Genomic DNA, 17463 nt, shown 5'->3' on the forward strand with positions numbered 1-17463 from the left:
TTTCCACTGTGTCCTGTGTCCACCAAAGACCTTGTAGCTATTTGGAAGTAGAGATCAAGACAAGATGAAAGAAATACAAAATGTGTATGTATATGTTAATTAAAAACAATATTTATAATAATAATAGCAACATTATTAATAACTAGAAATGAGAAGTTATAAAAAATTACATCACATATAATCATCATTATTATTTCTATTTAGTTTGAAATTGATTTTCGTAATTATTATATTGGCCTAGACCCTACTTACAGTCTTTGTTCTTGTTGGGCTGATTAGTTTGATGGCCTGGTCTTGACGACACTGCTGATGCTTCTGCTGATGATGGGGTGTCTTGGTGCTGCTTTTCTACTACTGATGATATTCCCTTTTTTTTACCCTTCTAATAATTAGAAAATTTAAAACATGGTAATCAATTAAAAAATTAATAATACATAATAATTTCTATTCAAATCTATAATGACAATAGATAAGTTTATTTTTAATTCTATCAATTTATCTATCCTTAGATTTTTTGTATGTTAAAGGAATAATAATCAAATTACTGCCTCCCTGTACACATGATACACTCAAAGAAAACTTCAAGAATGGCTTATACTTACCTTTAAGAAGGAGTGTTCCTTGGCAGAATCTTCTATTTGTATTGCTTCCAAAGCCATCCTGTTTTTTTCTGCTTCATTTTTTCGTAGTTTTTGTAATAATTCCTTTTCTGTCAATGTTGATGGCTGACCATCAGACCATGATTCTTGGTTCAAATCTCTTTGCTCATCCATTAAATGTTCTGGCTCAATGTTATCATGACCTGTAATGTCTTCATACTGTGACACTTCTTTGCTGGCAAAACTACTCCCCTCATAGGGTTCAATCTCATTAACTTGATATTGCTTAGTATCGTGAGAATTCTGACTTGCGAGTTCTCGTGCTCTGCGAGACATTGCTCGCTGCATCTCTTCTTTCTTCCTTCGGACATCAGCAACATTCTGGGCATTTTGTTCCCTCATCAGCTGAAGGTTTTCAAGTTCTTTCCTATTCTCTTCATCTTCCAAAAATTTTTCATAATTCATTTGGAAATCATGAACAGTTTTCTCTTCAATGGCTTTGGAAGAATTATCGTCGTCATGGAAACGCCTCCTCTGCTCTGTCCGATGAGGTTCTTCCTGGTTGTGATGCAGAACAATCATGTTTCCATTATCTGAGTGCTGGTCTATCACCTCACTACTGAAATTATCAAAGTAAAAAATCTTTGACAATTCAGAAGTTTGCGAAGATTTTTATAGACCTTTCTCTACTGTACCCTAAACAATGAGAAGCTCGAAATGTAGCTTTCACTTCTAAAGTGAAAAACGTTATAGTCATACTGATGAGAACAAAATTAAAAACAATAACTTGTACAAACCTTTCTAGTAAGTTATGATGTTGCTGGTGGAATCCTAGGTCTTCCTCCGGTGTTGGTTCAGCAATTCCAGAGTCTTCATTTGTTCCGTTAGTGTACGTATCCCTCCAGCCAGACTTGTCTAAAGCCTTCCTGGGTTCTGGAATTTCCATTTTGTTTGTTAAAAGAGTTGGGGCTACATTATATAAGGGAGAATCAGGCGGAGTTGCACTTAATGGGGGCCTATAATCCTGATTACTATTAGTGGGGGCCTGGGACCGTGGTGATTGTTCTTCCACATCTTGTGTGGGAAATATGTGATCATTTTGTTCAGGGCTTAAAAACCGGGGCAGAGAATCCTGAGATCTTGAGGCTAAATCATACTGCTGAGATTTTGTTTTATGTTTATGGGAGGGAGAATCTGAGCGGGGAGGGGTGGGGTATTGATGGGTAGCTATAGGTGGAAGGGGTGGATGACCAGAGGATGAAAATGAGGAGTGAGTATCATGAGAGCTAGAGGAGAGGTTATCACCTTGGTTACTTGGCTGGTGCGATGAGTGAGGTGCAATGTGTCCTAAAAACAAACAAATGGAACACTCACAATCAGTTTGCTGTGCAACAGAAAATGCTTGCATCACATGTGAATTATCATAACATTGTAATACAGTGTGAAGGAATCATGACATCCATTCTATACTATACTACAAAGTACTATAAAGTTTCTACTAAATAAAACACATAAAGGTTTACCAATATTGATATATTGATACAGAGTGATTATGTCTGAGTTAACGTAAAATAGACGTAAATATATGTATTCTATCTTTGACTGTAGGAATTCATTATTCACTTACTTAACTATCTATTTCAGACAGCTTACCATGCTGTTCTTTAGTTTGGGGGATCATTCGCCTCTTCACTGTCTCTAAGCTAACATGATTGGCCTGTCTATCTATCCCTGCTGCTACCCTGGCTGATCTGTCCTCAGTGCTCATTCCTAGTCTCAATTCTCCTTCAGTCAGCCTAGAGTTTTTGTCCATATTTCTGTTTGATGACATCCCCTGACACTTCCCTCTACCAATCTTACTAGTCCCTACATTAGGTGAACTTTCCCTCTCAAAACCAGCCTTGGAATTCTGAGATACTTTCTCTAAAATCCTTGCAGTTGCTAGTCCTCTGTTCTCAGGTCTCCTGTTTGTCATTTCTCTGAAATGTTTCCCACTAATTTTCCCACCCTGATGTATTCTTACCCCTCCTTGTTGTGTTCTTCCACCTAAGGTTGTTATACCTTTTCTATTTACTCCCTTTGGACCTTTTCTAACAGAATTTTTTTTTGATGGATTGATGGTTTTTTTATTCTGTGATTTTACTGTGCAAAAATGAGAAAGGAAAAAATCAAAAAGATAAATCAGTACCATGATCACAAAACTGAATTTAAATTCATCTTATATTTACTGAGTAAAATATATTAATTCTTTAAGATTTATGATCATATAATTTAAATTTATCTTACATTTGAGTAGGATATATTAATTCTTTAAGATTTACAATATGATCGTAGAACGAAGTTCAGAAAATTTCCTATACAAACAAATTTCTTTTATTAAAAATTATGTTGAACAATTCTGATATAAATCTTGTAAGAGATGGTTTTTGTATGTTTCAATTTGTTTATGTATGTACAGTACAGTTATCTCTTTATTTTGCAAAATCTGAGATGATTTTTTTAAATAAATTAAAAACGAGGTAGTAGAGAGAATATTGTTATGGGTTGACCAACTTGCAAAGGTGTCTAGAACCTGTTTGGTCTTTCTTTCTTTGATTTGCTTTATCGTTTTGCAATTTTGTTCGTTATGATGTATATGGCAGAAATTAGAAAAAATAAAAATAAAAATTATTTGCTGAGACCAGTCCAACTAACAAGTGTCTAAAGATATGAAGCCTATCAATCTACTGCAAAATAGAATACCAATATTACGACGCAACTTAAGTTGGTAGCTACAGAAACCTAGCAACCAGCTATTGGTTAAGATTAAAGTGCAAGCAATTCTGCCACCATGAATCAACAATTATGTCAATAGATTTTGCATCAATAATTTATACTTAATGGTTACTGAGGCTACTGTAATTAAATTACAATGTAGCTATTCTATTTCTGGAAATGTCAAATTACTGCATATGATCAATGAAAAGCATCAATAATTTATAAGTAAATGTAGGAGAAGCCAATAATTAATACTAAAGAAATGCCTCAACATAAGTGACGCTGTGGTAAAGGCGACTACCTACTAATTCTAGAGCCCCAGATTCAAATCCTTGATGTTATTATCCTTTACTGCCTAAGCCTCATAATAGCCAGTGTAGTACTAATAAAATAAAATCATGCAGTAGCTTGGTGCTGATTGCCTACTATACAATCCTAGTACAGTGTATATGTTTAAATTAGACACCAAAAATATGCCATGAGGCTAGTTTAGGGAGCAATTTGTGCAAAGTTTTGCAATTAAATTTTTCCACATTGGCTTCATGTTAGAGAACAAAAATCTTTTGAAACGGAATTAATATTTAAATAGAGCAATATTTATTTTCAAAGAAATGACGGTTGATGATGATTTAATTAAAATACATACTATGTTAAATTTGTGATCACATGTTGTTATTAGCAAGATGATTTTGTTTTGTGATGGTAAATTTAAATGATAATAACAATGCAATACAAAAAGGTTTAAATAATTACTAACTAATTACATTATTATTTTTTTTTACATTTTTTCCCTAATGATGGGTATGAATATTCATGATACTGACCATTATTCCATACATTGTATTTCTTTTTATGAAAACTCACAACATGCATTAAATAAAAGATCAGAAATAGTGCATTTACTAGTTAGTTTTGCCAGTCAATTCACAACAATCTAATAAAAAGCAAACAATATACTTTTGTACACAATACATTATTATAATTTCTTCTGTTACTGATGTGAATGCTAATGCGTGCAGATGGCAGTTTAAAGGATGCCAGTTTGGGTGGATGCCATGAGCAGATACCAATTGTAAATTCTCTAGTACAAAATGTATGTGGTACAGTACGCTTGTTCTGATGCCCACACTTAGCTGCTGCCAGTGATCCTAAATTTGGCGACAAACTTATGGGTAATTGCCATACTTTAACCGATTCTGGCATTAAGTACTAATATACATGGATAAAATTACATTTCAAAAATCAATAATGAGAGTTGTTATGTTGCATATTTGAATAATAAAGTAATAAAGATATAAATTAATAGCCAATAAAAGTGAAATGAAGCATAAATACAATGAGACAATTTTCAAAGATAAGTAGGCCAATTAAACAAACTGGTTAACCCAAACTAGAGTTGCTTAAGAGTATTGTATCATTGTGGAAGTTGAAATCACCCCACTGGCACACAGGTAAGAAAGTGGTTATCCTGGAATTCGCTTAAAATGACATTGGACAAACATTCACTCATATTGACCTGTATTAATGTATTATTAAAAACATTCTCAAATTTAATAAATAATTTATATTATTATTACTATTAGCGTTATTTTTATTATCATTATGTGCCCATATATAGTCATGATGTGCCTATATATGGTCATCATGTGCCCATATATAGTCATCATGTGCCCATACTGTATATACTCATCATGTGCCCATATATAGTCATCATGTGCCCATATATAGTCATCATGTGCCTATATATGCTCATGATGTGATGTCATCACTATAACAATAGTCTGGACAGGGCTTTGTGGCTGTATCATAAATATCTTTGAAATTACCTGAAACTGAATGCTGATTGGACATTGAGAAATCTGTTGATTTTGGTTTGACATGATTGGCTGACCAGTCATCACTATGGTAACCACTATTTGTAGATTGAGTTGTTTGAGTTCCTTCTGTACGAGAATACTTTCTTTCTAATAAATGTTCTTTACTTCGGTTAATATCTGGGAGAGGGACTGGTTCTCGTTTACTTTTTAAAACAAATATCTCTGCACTAAAGTTCTGTAAAGAGAAATAATCTATTATAAAAATTAGAATAAAAAGAAGAAATGATTGGTAAAATGGTAATCTAGTTGTTAAAAGTTTTCATTACAAAGTATAAAACTTTTATTCATGTAGTGTTCAGTATTTTATACATGAAAATGCATTAAAAGAAATTGAACTTTATTTACAGTTAAACGTCAAAATGTTACAAATTTCTAAAAAATGAGATCACATGTAATTTGTTTAAACAATTATTTGATATTTTCAATTATATATTTTAGTACCAACTATATCAATAAAATGCATAAAAATATAAGTATTAGAGTAGGCCTATACTTACATATGGGGGTAGAAAGTTCTTAACCTTCAGAATAAGCTCTTGTTTGCCTTTCACCTTAAAAACAAGAATGATTGAATTAAAATTAACGTGTTTAATTCATTTACTTTAACCAGCCATTCAATACACTTGGTAGAGATAGAAAAACATTATTCCCTTTGAATAATAAAACCAGGTTTATCAAAAGACGTTCAGTATAAAATATCAGACGATTGTGCTGAAAAACAACTATCATTTTTGTATTAATGTACATTGCAATTAGTCATCTCCAACTGTAAAAAGAGTATTACAGCAGGATTAATCTTGGATTTGTCTCAAAACAATTCATATTTCTATAGGAAGCCTGAAAGAGACCATGCTACTTTTGTCCATAAAATTTCAATTTTCTTATAAATTTTTAGCAATAGAGACATACTTTAATTTAAAGATAATTGATTTTGTGAAAATGAAAATACAGTACCCTATTTTACGATCATATTCTTATGTTATGATGTACAGTGTATGTGCTGTAGCGACAATATTGAGAATGCAGGTTACGGGTATTCGTTCGTAGGGCTACTGCCCATGTCACGTACCACACTCACTTAATACATTTCAAATGTTTGCAAACACTCTACATCATATGGCAGTTATTGACTTTATTTGACGTATGTTTGTCATCTTTTCTATATAACCCTGAAACATCAATGATGTTTTAGTTGCTAAGATACTTCAACCCCAAGTAGTATAGTGAAAGTGCTTTTTTCCAAGAGTAGTCTCCAGTTGGATACAGTAAATACTGTCCTATCCTGTTGTTTAAGCTCCCCGCCACCCCCACTCAGCTGGTGCTGCCACTGCGCCATATGAGAGCAAGGTTCTTCCATGACAGCAAGGGTGAATACCCTGGCAGTGAGCTCCACGACAGTGAGTTCTGACAATGGATTTGTTTCAGTCTTTTGAGTTAACAGTATTATCCAGTGAACATGTTCGATCTAATCAACCCTACAAGCTTTTCAACAAAATTATGTGAATCATTATTTTCCTGAATTAGGTTTATTTTTTTATTTCATCATTATAAACACAATAAATAATGCAATAAAGAATATCAAGAATACAAACCTTACAATAAACTGAGAATGGAAACAGACTATAGAAAACAATGTATTTATGGTTGTAAATACTGTGATAAACATGCAAAGCAAAAATTACTAACAAGAAACATCATAGATTTAAGAATTCTAATCAAATTTACAGTCTGTAGGACCTTTTGTGAATTTACAATTAAAATAGATTATGCTGTTTCATCAACAAATAGTGCAGTCTGCCTCAAGCGATCAGTGATAAATAAAAAAGAATCCATATTCCATACAGAGATTAGATTGGACTGTACCCCAGTAAGGTATTGGTTCACTCACATGCCATATCATTAAAGTTAAAACAATAATTAAAATTGCTAGATCCATTTTTAAGTAATTTGCAATGCAATTTTGAAAATAATTTTTTCTTTCGCAATTTCAATTTGCTTAATAAGAATACTTTTGGCCAATAACCCATAAAATATTAATGAATGCATGTGATCTAGATATTGAAATATTTTTTAAAATTCTGAAATAATGCTTTTTTTTTTAAAAAGTTTTTACATTGCTTCTTTATTTAATATAACATTTGGCAATTATAATTGTAAACATTAGGCCTATTTGTAGGACAGGGATTAATTAAAAATGACATTTACAGTATTAGTGAAAATTAAATAATATTACAAAACAAACAATTATATACTCTATTTATAATTAGTAATAATTGATCAGGTAACAATTGATAACTATAATAATAATTAAATTGTTAAAGTAAATAATGTAATTGTCCACATTTAGAAAGCAGAAGTAAAATTGAACAAATTATATGATTGATTTTTTAAATAAAAATAATTCTTTCAATCAAAAATTTTAGAGTCTTTGGAAATGGAACTGCTTTTTAAAATCATTTGAAACTACTGTAATATAATCCAAGTTTGTTCCTAAGAAAAAATAATTCATTGTTTATAATTTGGCAAAGGAAAATAAAATGTGTTTATATACTGTATGGAGTTAATGGGATATAAATATTGATCAAAGCGTACAAACAAGTCCTTGAATTATGGAAACACATTATAATGTCTTTCCCAACTAATTGCTAAAATGTCTAGATTCAAGTGAAGTGCACTTTCAAATGCAGTATATTAATAATAACAGGAATACAGCTCTCAACGATTCCATCAAATGCTTTATATTAATAATAACAGGAATACAGCTCTGAACGATTCCATCAAATGCTTGGCAAGACATTTTTATACCTTGTTTAGTGAACCCGCTGCCTGAAAATAATGATGATTTCGAATAAAAATAAAATTTTATTTTTGGCCAATTAGCATACCTGTCACCATGGAAAAATGAAATTAAAGTTTTTTTTCTTTATTTTTATTATACCCTACGCTGCCTTGAAATCTCCAAAATAAGATATGTATATTTCTTCCTAATTATAAAAACTTAAAGCATTTAACCATTACTACACTGTTTACATTTACCAATAATATTTTATTTTCATTTTCTCCTCCGTCTAGATGATTTTGGCAAAACTATTTGCTAAATAAGAAAACAAAACTTTATTTTTATTTTTTTTCCGCCCTACTCTGATGATCTTTAAAAAAATAAGTTTGAGAAACAAGGAATGTTTTCCTGATTACTGAGAGCACTATACAGTAGTATAGTTAGTTAGATCTAATGCAGATCTAATGCCCTTTATGCCAGATAATGTATTATACAATTTATGAGAAATGAGAGCTGGTGCAACAAGTGGGTAATCCATCAATCATGCTCAGACTAAAGGCATCAGGAAATACCAAAAAAACTCTTTAAAAAAATACAGTCTTGCAGTACAAAAAAAAATCAATTAAGGAGAAACAGACCTGGGTTATCAAATCACAGGCCTGAAGCTGCTGGGTATATACACTTGTTTCCTCATTGACGGTCACTGCATTCCTAAGGATGAGATTTGGGTCACCTAGGACACAAATGAGCTCTTTCACACTCCAGTTACTATGTCACAATCATTTCACGCTAAATATTGATTAAAATTAGAGGTAATCCAAGACAGAAATTTTCTGATTTTTAACCATTGTTGCCGTAAATAAGTGGTAGGGTCAATACCATTGGAATTAGCTCAGCTAGTGTCAATTTTCACTCTGGAATTGTATCAATAATTTGTTGTGGCTACAGTAAATAAAATGCAGTTCCTAACAACTTTTCACAAAAATATGTTGCGAAATTTAAGAACAAATTTTTGAAACCATACCAGAGAGGAAGGCTTCAACATTGTTGCATTCTCTCACCATTCATACATTTCATTATTCAGATTTTATGTTGCTGTATTTTATGTTGGGTTTTATACTTTTTTATGCAAGGATGCAGTGTTTTCTTTGCTGAAGGATTAATGAAATGTTACTTTTGACAAAACAAGAATCTCTGGTGGTCCAATTGGTTTGCTCGCTTACTACTTCTACCAACTGAATTATATCAGTATAGTGACTAGTTAACAACTGAAAAATTATTATTGGAATAAATGAAGTGTGGTATCACTTTAATGGTCTCCATTGTGCTTATAATTAATGGTATGACACTGTAGGTGTTTTAATTGACCATGGAGCATATATAAAGATGTTAGTGCCATGAATTGACTTGTCTTCATTATGGTAATGTAGTTGGTAAAATTTAAATTAACATGTACACATTGTTTGTGTTTCAGATGGCACAGAAATAATAATAATCGCAACAAAAGTCAATTATTGACACCTCTGTCATGTTGCTAGCTAGATGAATGTGTTTATTAAAGCTTGATAAATTTATAAAGCAAGTAATATATTGTCACCTTAATAGTATGTACTCATGCACAATTAAATATAAATTACAGTTAGGTCTTAAATAAATAACACTGCTCCAAAACTTTGGCCAAAAAATCTGTCTGAAGGGCTGACTCTCAATAAAATTTTCCACAAAATAATAAAAGTAAATCTCCAAATTTTTTCATGAACATGTGTCTGCTCATACGGGTATTTGTTTTTGGCTGATGATCTACGCACATTTCATTACGTTAAACTTTGGTTTTGCAATTGAAAACACTGTATTATTTTTAGATATATTGTTATTGTATTAATTACAAGACCTTCACCTTTTATAGATTAGGAACTGCATGAAATTAATGTATATTGTTAAATTGAAATTGAAGAACAGAATGTTAAGCCAAAAAAGACTTATGTGTTGACAAAAGTCAACCGACAAAAAATATCAAAAATCTAAGATTGAATTTTTTTGTTGTGCAAAAATGAGCTGAGTTTATAATTAAGAAATACATCATGCAAGGATTATTTGTCATCATGTGTGTACTTTGGTTAACCATGAATAGATCTGTGAATTAATGTAGTTTAAAAACGGATTAGAATATCCTGCAGTATGTTTAAGGATTATAACCTGGTTACACCTGATTGTTTTCATATAACAACAAGGACTGAAGCAACTAAGTTGTTTGAAGAAGAATCTGTTCAAACAAAGCTGGCAGACAAAGAGAATCAAAACAAACAACAGAGTACAAACATTGTGATGAGTGTAAGCTGTACCATTATAGTAAATGGCTATCTAGCCAGATCATCACTCATATCCTGGGACAGTCAATGTGTACATACACCCACTCCCCTTGCAAGCAGCCTAAAAAATCAAGGATGATCAACTCCTTATGCTTCCGTAAAAACAAAGAACTCCAAATTACGGTACTATTATTAAGACAAATTTAGACAGATCAGTATTCCTTCTGGTACGGTACGGGCATTTATAATGCGCCTCTTCCTTGTGGTTATAAAGCGCAGTTCTTTTCCCTGGTCATTGGGTCCACATGCTAAGTGTTGCTGCTGGTAATCAGCGCAGGAGCAGGCAACCCCACTCGGTTCCCATTTATACTCCTGGGTGAAGAGAAGCAATGCAGATAAAGTGTCTTGCTCAAGTACAGTACACAAGCGAAATGCACAGCGAGGGATTGAAACCCCGACCTAGGTTGGGAAACCAAACTCTTCCCGCTGCGCCAAACCGCTTCTTGAGTACATTGGATTGTACATTTGGATTGTACATTATTTACCCAATGATTAGAAAAGTGGGTACACATCCGATTATGATTTAATACCTATACATAAAATTATCTATCTTTGTGGATAAATATCATAACCTTTGAAATGAGTCACTCTACAACTTTTGACAACATTTTGAACTTATTTGCACCAAATTTTATTATACCAACAGTGTATTGTGTAAATCAAAGTCAACTGCTAATAGAACTGGACAATGCAAATTGTTCATGATTGTTGTAGACAATTAAAGTTGTAATTCAATAATAATTTTAAAAGATTTTATGACTAATTATTTCATACATTAATTTGTGTGCGTGGGTGTTTTACATCTACTGTACAATACCACTTGAATAAAGGCCTGTTGTAACTTGAATACAGTATAACTAGTTAATTCTACCCACAGGCGCTGTTGGTATGACCCATCACATACCGTGACAAATATTTCTTGGCTATAGAAAAAACTGTCACTAACTAGAATTTGACTTTACTGATGCACACACCAATAGAATTAGACCGAGGTTATAATTAAATTATGACTGTACATTTTAAACATGGAATTCAACAGTTTGTTGTTTTATTGATAACAGCAAGTGTGTCTTGTGGGCAAATGTGTTTTGTAAGTTTGGCATACAATACAGTATTACGGTAGGTTCTCCCTGTAGGTGAGTAAATGCATACTGTAGCCTTATATCTGACAGCCTTCTTGGTGGAATGTAATTTAAACTTTAATAATTCTGTGCATGACTTACCTGAGTTAAGCACCTGCCTACACTTCTTAGGAAAACATACTCTTCCGGTATAATATCGGAGCCAAGCTGTTCCTCAACATCATCTCGTAACTTATATAAATGATCCTCAGGATGAGCTCTGCAGGAGATTGGAACAAAAATTGAAAATCTACTCCAAACAAAAAAAAAAAATGTCGACTTCACTGGTTTTATTTTTACTTAAAGTAAATCACTATGGTATGGTTTTTTTTCCTATGTTTTTACCAACTTATTTTCTATGACAATTACAGTACCATATATATTTGAATAAACACTCTATAGCGTTTACTGTTTTAGATGTTTTTGAGGGAGCATATTTATATATGAGTGTGGTATTTATATTTATTTAAAATATAAATTGGACATCCACTATACAGAAATGTGTACTTTAATATGGTTATTTCATACACAAGATTATTGTCAAAAAAATTATAATCATGATAGCTTCAGGTTAGCAATAACTGGCTATCTGAGTAAAACATAAATTTCAAAAAATGCTATCAGTTAAATGATAAATGCTAGTTCTTCATATCTCAGTACAGTAATGTACATCTCATTAGCATAGTGGCACACAGTGTGTCAGTCATTAAGGAATGCCTGATAAATAAATGAGAACATTATTTATTTGAATTGCTTCCTATTTACATTTGCACTTAAAAATAACATCAAGTCATCATGGATTGACAATGAGACAACTGCCAAGTTAATTATATAGTAATTTATATGAATATCATACAGTACATGATTCAAGAGTTCAAATTACACATCTCATAGGACAGGTCGATATATTATTATAATACATCATATAACATTTAATTTCATTTTATTGATTTTATTCTCCAATCCAAGGCCAAATTGCATGTAAAATACACATCACATCCAGAGTTTAAGCTGGACAAAAACAATATTTAGCAATTTGGCTAATTCAGTAAGAAAATAATTAGCTAAATAAAAATTTGATTAGCCAAAAACAAAAGAATATAAAGAATTAAGCTTTAATTCCATTAGCTTTTTGGCTAATTTTGAACGAAAATATTTTGCCAAACTCAGCTTTTATTAGGATTTGGCTATTTGGCTAATGACAGCTTAAACACTGCACATCATATGTTTTACTGTTATTACTTTGAAAGACGTGCCAAGTTTTATTGGTCGTTTAATTACCTGACAAATCCTGCCGAGATCGTTTGGTTGACAGCTTGGTTGAAGACGCTGCGATATTGTTCATTCCATGATGATGTGGGTACAAGGTAAACATGAAGATCCACCAACTATGTGAAAAAAACATCAATAGCATGAATACTGATAAAGTAGCTTATGGGATTAGCCAGAAACATTATGATTACTGTATGTGAGCCCACTGTGATATTTTATTAACCATATTTATAAAGGATGACCCTTCCAGCGTATCCTAGGTCGGCTGATATTCAGGGGTCCTCTTAATAAAATGAAAAAAATGTGACACTTTTATTTATCAGCGAAGTCTCTTTCAGAGGCTTTGGGAGTGAAGATGTTTTTAGTCGTAATAAGAGTCCTCCTCTCACATGAATTGAACCTGGGACTAGAAAGGCAAGCATACCACTAAGCTATTAAACTCCACTTCACTTGAAGCAAGGTACTTTATCCTATCATCTCAATTCACCAAGTAGTACACAGTATTTTACAGCCTGATCTTTGAAAACCAATATACTAAATACTGACAATGGAATATTGTGCACTCTCCAGAGAGAGGCAAGTACTGTATTTTATCTATGTTGATTCTAGTGATCAATATTATCTACAATACAAGCCTGGTAATACTGTAGGCCTATGCATTAATAATGTTTGACTTATAGCGCTGAACTCATGGCCTTTAATTTAAAGGCCATTTTAAGCGCTTCACATTACTAATCAAAAATTGGCTTTGACTTCAAGTTTGTTAAATCTCTATAATACTAATGTGTACAGTACTACTGTTAACTAATGGTTCTATAGTCTTCAATTTTTTATATTAATTTTGGGGTTTTTTTTCACGAGTTTATGAATGCAGGCCTGTGCTAACCTTAGATTTACAACAATGGTTTATAGAAAATCAATCACTACCTGGTATCTTCTTTTATTTCAGTATGATGAAACAAATAAACTTAAATTAATAAAAAGAATGAAATGGGAACTAAACACTTCCTGTATTTTATATTTCATGTACATAGGCCCTATAAAAAATATTAGTTTATCACCCTATTTAGGTAGGAAGAGTGATGAGGGAGGAAGGCTTTTTTTATTTTATAAAGGCAAATATCACCCTTGTTTTCTTTGCTGGTGCATTGATACTCAAAGTAAAACATGATTGAGATAATAATAATAATAATAATAATAATAATAATAATAATAATAATAATAATAATAATAATAATAATAATAATAACAATATCTACTATTTAATTTTAAAAAAATGAAAACAATCTTTTTTTTCAAAATTTTAAAAAATATATATTTTCAGTGCCATAAAAGGCATGTGCGCAAGGGTGATAAACCAATTTTTTTTTTGTCTTTCCATTCTTAAGCTGTATTAATCTGGTGAACCAAAAATATAAATACTAAGACAAAATGAAAAACAACAAACTACAGCAATTTCTTAAAGATTTTTCCACTACCGAAATAACTGCAACTAAACAAACATACTCTGTTGTGTCGCCAGGCAACTGGGGGACAGAAATGAAACTAGATCAAAATCCAATAGGGAGGTTATATAGATCCAACTTAGTAACAATTGTCAATGTTAATTAAATGATAAAGGATCTATTATCCTTGTTCTAATTTGATAGTGTTCAGTAAGATGACGAATATTAACTGTGTGTTTCATGCAGGGGATTAGGCTAATGTACAGTATGTACAGTAGGCTGTTATTTATTCAGTGATTATTTCAAAAGGAAGGGGTATGTTCATAATTTTTTCTCTCTTTGTGGGAGTTTCACCCACTTTTATTTCATTCCTATTTTTTTTTATTGTATTAACAGTTTTTTACACATAAAATAATGACATAACTTTCAACTAAATAAACTAAATTTATATTATAAATAAAGGTTATTGAATAAAAAAAAAACACTTTCTTGTTATTTAACATTCATCAATGTTGTAGAACAGATAAAAAAAGGTTGTTTGACGGTGAATTTTACAATACATAAAAAATGCTCTGGAATCTGACTTCAAATCTAAAGCTAACTAAATAAAGTAATTCATAGTTTAACATTATTTTCATTATATTTTATTTTTAATATGATGATAATTAAGTGTTAAAACAATTATAAAATATTAAAGAGTTAATCTTATAGTCTACTCTTAGGTAAAATATCATAATATATAAATGTTTTTTAAAAGTAGACACTTTTCATATATAATTGCATAGCGCATGGTATGGTCAGGTAACCTGTACATATTTATTTTATGGTCTAGTGAGATTCCTGTACGGATCAGAAGCAAAAATCAAATTTTTTAACAAAGATTTATTAAAATTAGACAAAAATAATGCAAATTGACATTTCCAAGAATAATAACTATCCTGGCTGTACAAATTACATTGAAAATTTTCAAAAAATTGATGAGGGAGGTTTTATCAGGATTGAGTATTTATAAAAGAAGCATAAATTAATTTAATAGGATAAACATCATTTCCACCAAAAATGCACACATTGCATTTTTGGGTAAAGTATTGCATAAAGACAAAATGTACGCTTACACATAACATCTGTGTCGTAATTTGATATGAGCTTTCCAAGAACCACAAGATATGTTACATGACTGGCGGAATCAGGGGGAGCGGGGACCCCACTTTTTGGCAGAAAATATATAATGTCTATCGGAAAGAAATGCTAGTTGACACCCTCACTTTGAAAAACGTTCCGCCGGCCCTGTGTTATTAAAAAATAAATGAGGTAAAAAAAAAATTTTGTATTTACTGTGTCAAACAGAATTTTGATGTGGAAGGAAGTGATTTATAAATCTAATAATATTTTGTAATGGCACAGACATTCCAAGTCAGACAAATTTACAAGTGCTAGAATTTCAAAGTGTGAGAAAATTCCCCCCACCCCCACCTTTTTTTCGGGGATTTACAACTACCCCCAAAAATGTTATTCCTATGCTTGAAAATGCATTCACGATCTGCATTTTTCCCTTTTAATTGAGAATACTGTACATGCATTTCCAGTTGTTTTCACACAAATTTGTTCACACTGTATGTATCATTTGATCGTATTCTTATACAGTGCTTAAAAAATAATATAACTAAAGTGTTGGTATACAGTACACGATGTTCCTGTACCATGAAATTTTAAGTACTGTTAGGTAGAAAATATTTAGCAAGAGGGCTACAACAAAAGTCATAAATAGTACAAATATTTTATAATATCTATAGGCATTACATTTATGCGCAAGATTTAATAATAATAATAACTTTATTTAACTAGGAAACACTTGTTCACCACAATGGTGTTTTTCAACAAGGCCATAAAGGCATTGTAAAACTCAACAGAAATTAAAAAGGTAAAAATAGACTAATTACAAAAGAAAATCACATTAATACCTACTGAAAAAAACTTAACTACATTAACTAAACTGAATTATCTTAAATACACTTACATCATTAACTGTAATACTTTTAATTGATTTTTATTTTCATTTTTAAATTGGAAATGTTATTTGAGATTTTGAGGTCATTACTAAGTTCATTCCATAATTTAGCACCTCTGTATAATAAGCTACGTTTTTGTAATCTGTTCTTGGTTTTACAGCGCATACAGACTTTTTGTATTTTGCACTATACTTATTTAAAACCATTAACCATTAAAACATTATTTTGATTGCGAATCCCTAATATATGGTCTAAAAGCACATTTTTGGTCCATACACTTAAAGTCATAAAACTCTCCCCATCAACCCTATCAGAAATTTCTATTCCAACACACTTGTTAGCAAATTTCTGGAGCCACCCTGCAAGTATATAAATGTTGATGCGATTAAAAATTATTATGCTTAATACAAAAGAATAACAAAGTATAGAACATACACAAATAACCAATGAAAAACATATTGAAAAAGTACACTGAAGATTATTGACTTATACCTGCTCCACGCCAAAAATTGTTACATCTAATCTCCTGACTGAATAAGGTAAGCTGAGTATCGAAATAGAAGTAGCCTAGAAGAAATGAGGAAATTCAAAAGAGCCTTTTTCTAACAATAGTACACTTCAAAGTAAAAGTACATAGGCTTAACTAAAGAATTTATTGACAGCCTGGCTTTGCCTCCATGATTTTACAGAAAAGAATGAAGACATCTGAACGAGACTCATTCACTTCCACATCTAGCACCGAGAAAGGAATGGGCCGCCCAAAAGGAGGACAACACGGTCGGTGTAGAGAGGGTGGATACCCTAAACCAAGGTTGGCTTAGGCCTGCTTCTTCTTAATCTTGCCTACCTGTTCTGATGGTGGACGTGTCTGTTCCGCTGATATTAAAGGCATAATACTGGTTACAATAATTCCTATAAACAATCCATTGTATAATATCCAGAGTTCCTTACACAAGAATAGCAGTTGTCATGCTTCCGATCAAGTTACTATTGACTTCTACAGCTATACGATCGAAAGTTTACCACACACACGCTGCTGACCGACGGGTGTTTTGTGTCGTTAGGAAAGCAAAACACGATAATAGCCATGTGACGTCATGTATACCAAAAGTTAAAAACTTTTCACTGCAAGAGGACGCTATCTATATTATTGACGACTGCACGTTTTACATCTAACTAAACAAAACAAAAAGACAGTAACTCCGAAAAGAGTTGGGCTATATTCCCCCCCCCCC

The 17463-nt window shown here is 31.8% G+C and overlaps 1 protein-coding gene across 10 annotated transcripts in view; it reads right to left on the minus strand.

The window, feature by feature from the left end:
* Positions 1-17302, minus strand: part of LOC117104480 (spermatogenesis-associated protein 1-like) — a 31359-nt gene extending 14057 nt beyond the window's left edge. For 5 of the 10 annotated variants that reach the window (XR_004444765.1, XM_033245353.1, XM_033245347.1 and 2 more), the window contains exons 1-9: positions 17076-17302; positions 12784-12890; positions 11605-11722; positions 5731-5784; positions 5183-5408; positions 2253-2741; positions 1397-1946; positions 603-1218; positions 253-382 (exon numbers count right to left, since the gene is read on the minus strand). Coding sequence is in view for 9 of the 10 variants with exons in the window: in XM_033245353.1 (XP_033101244.1) it covers positions 253-382; positions 603-1218; positions 1397-1946; positions 2253-2741; positions 5183-5408; positions 5731-5784; positions 11605-11722; positions 12784-12890; positions 17076-17120 (2335 nt within the window). In the remaining variant the exon portion in view is untranslated. The remainder of the gene's footprint in view (positions 1-252; positions 383-602; positions 1219-1396; positions 1947-2252; positions 2742-5182; positions 5409-5730; positions 5785-11604; positions 11723-12783; positions 12891-17075) is intronic. The other 5 variants (XM_033245361.1, XM_033245385.1, XM_033245342.1 and 2 more) reach the window with 5 other exon arrangements.
* Positions 17303-17463: the final 161 nt, after the last annotated feature.

Source organism: Anneissia japonica, unplaced genomic scaffold (assembly GCF_011630105.1).
Source record: "Anneissia japonica isolate Jap-2015-1 unplaced genomic scaffold, ASM1163010v1 scaffold287867_len1003013_cov215, whole genome shotgun sequence".
Lineage (NCBI taxonomy): Eukaryota > Metazoa > Echinodermata > Crinoidea > Comatulida > Comatulidae > Anneissia > Anneissia japonica.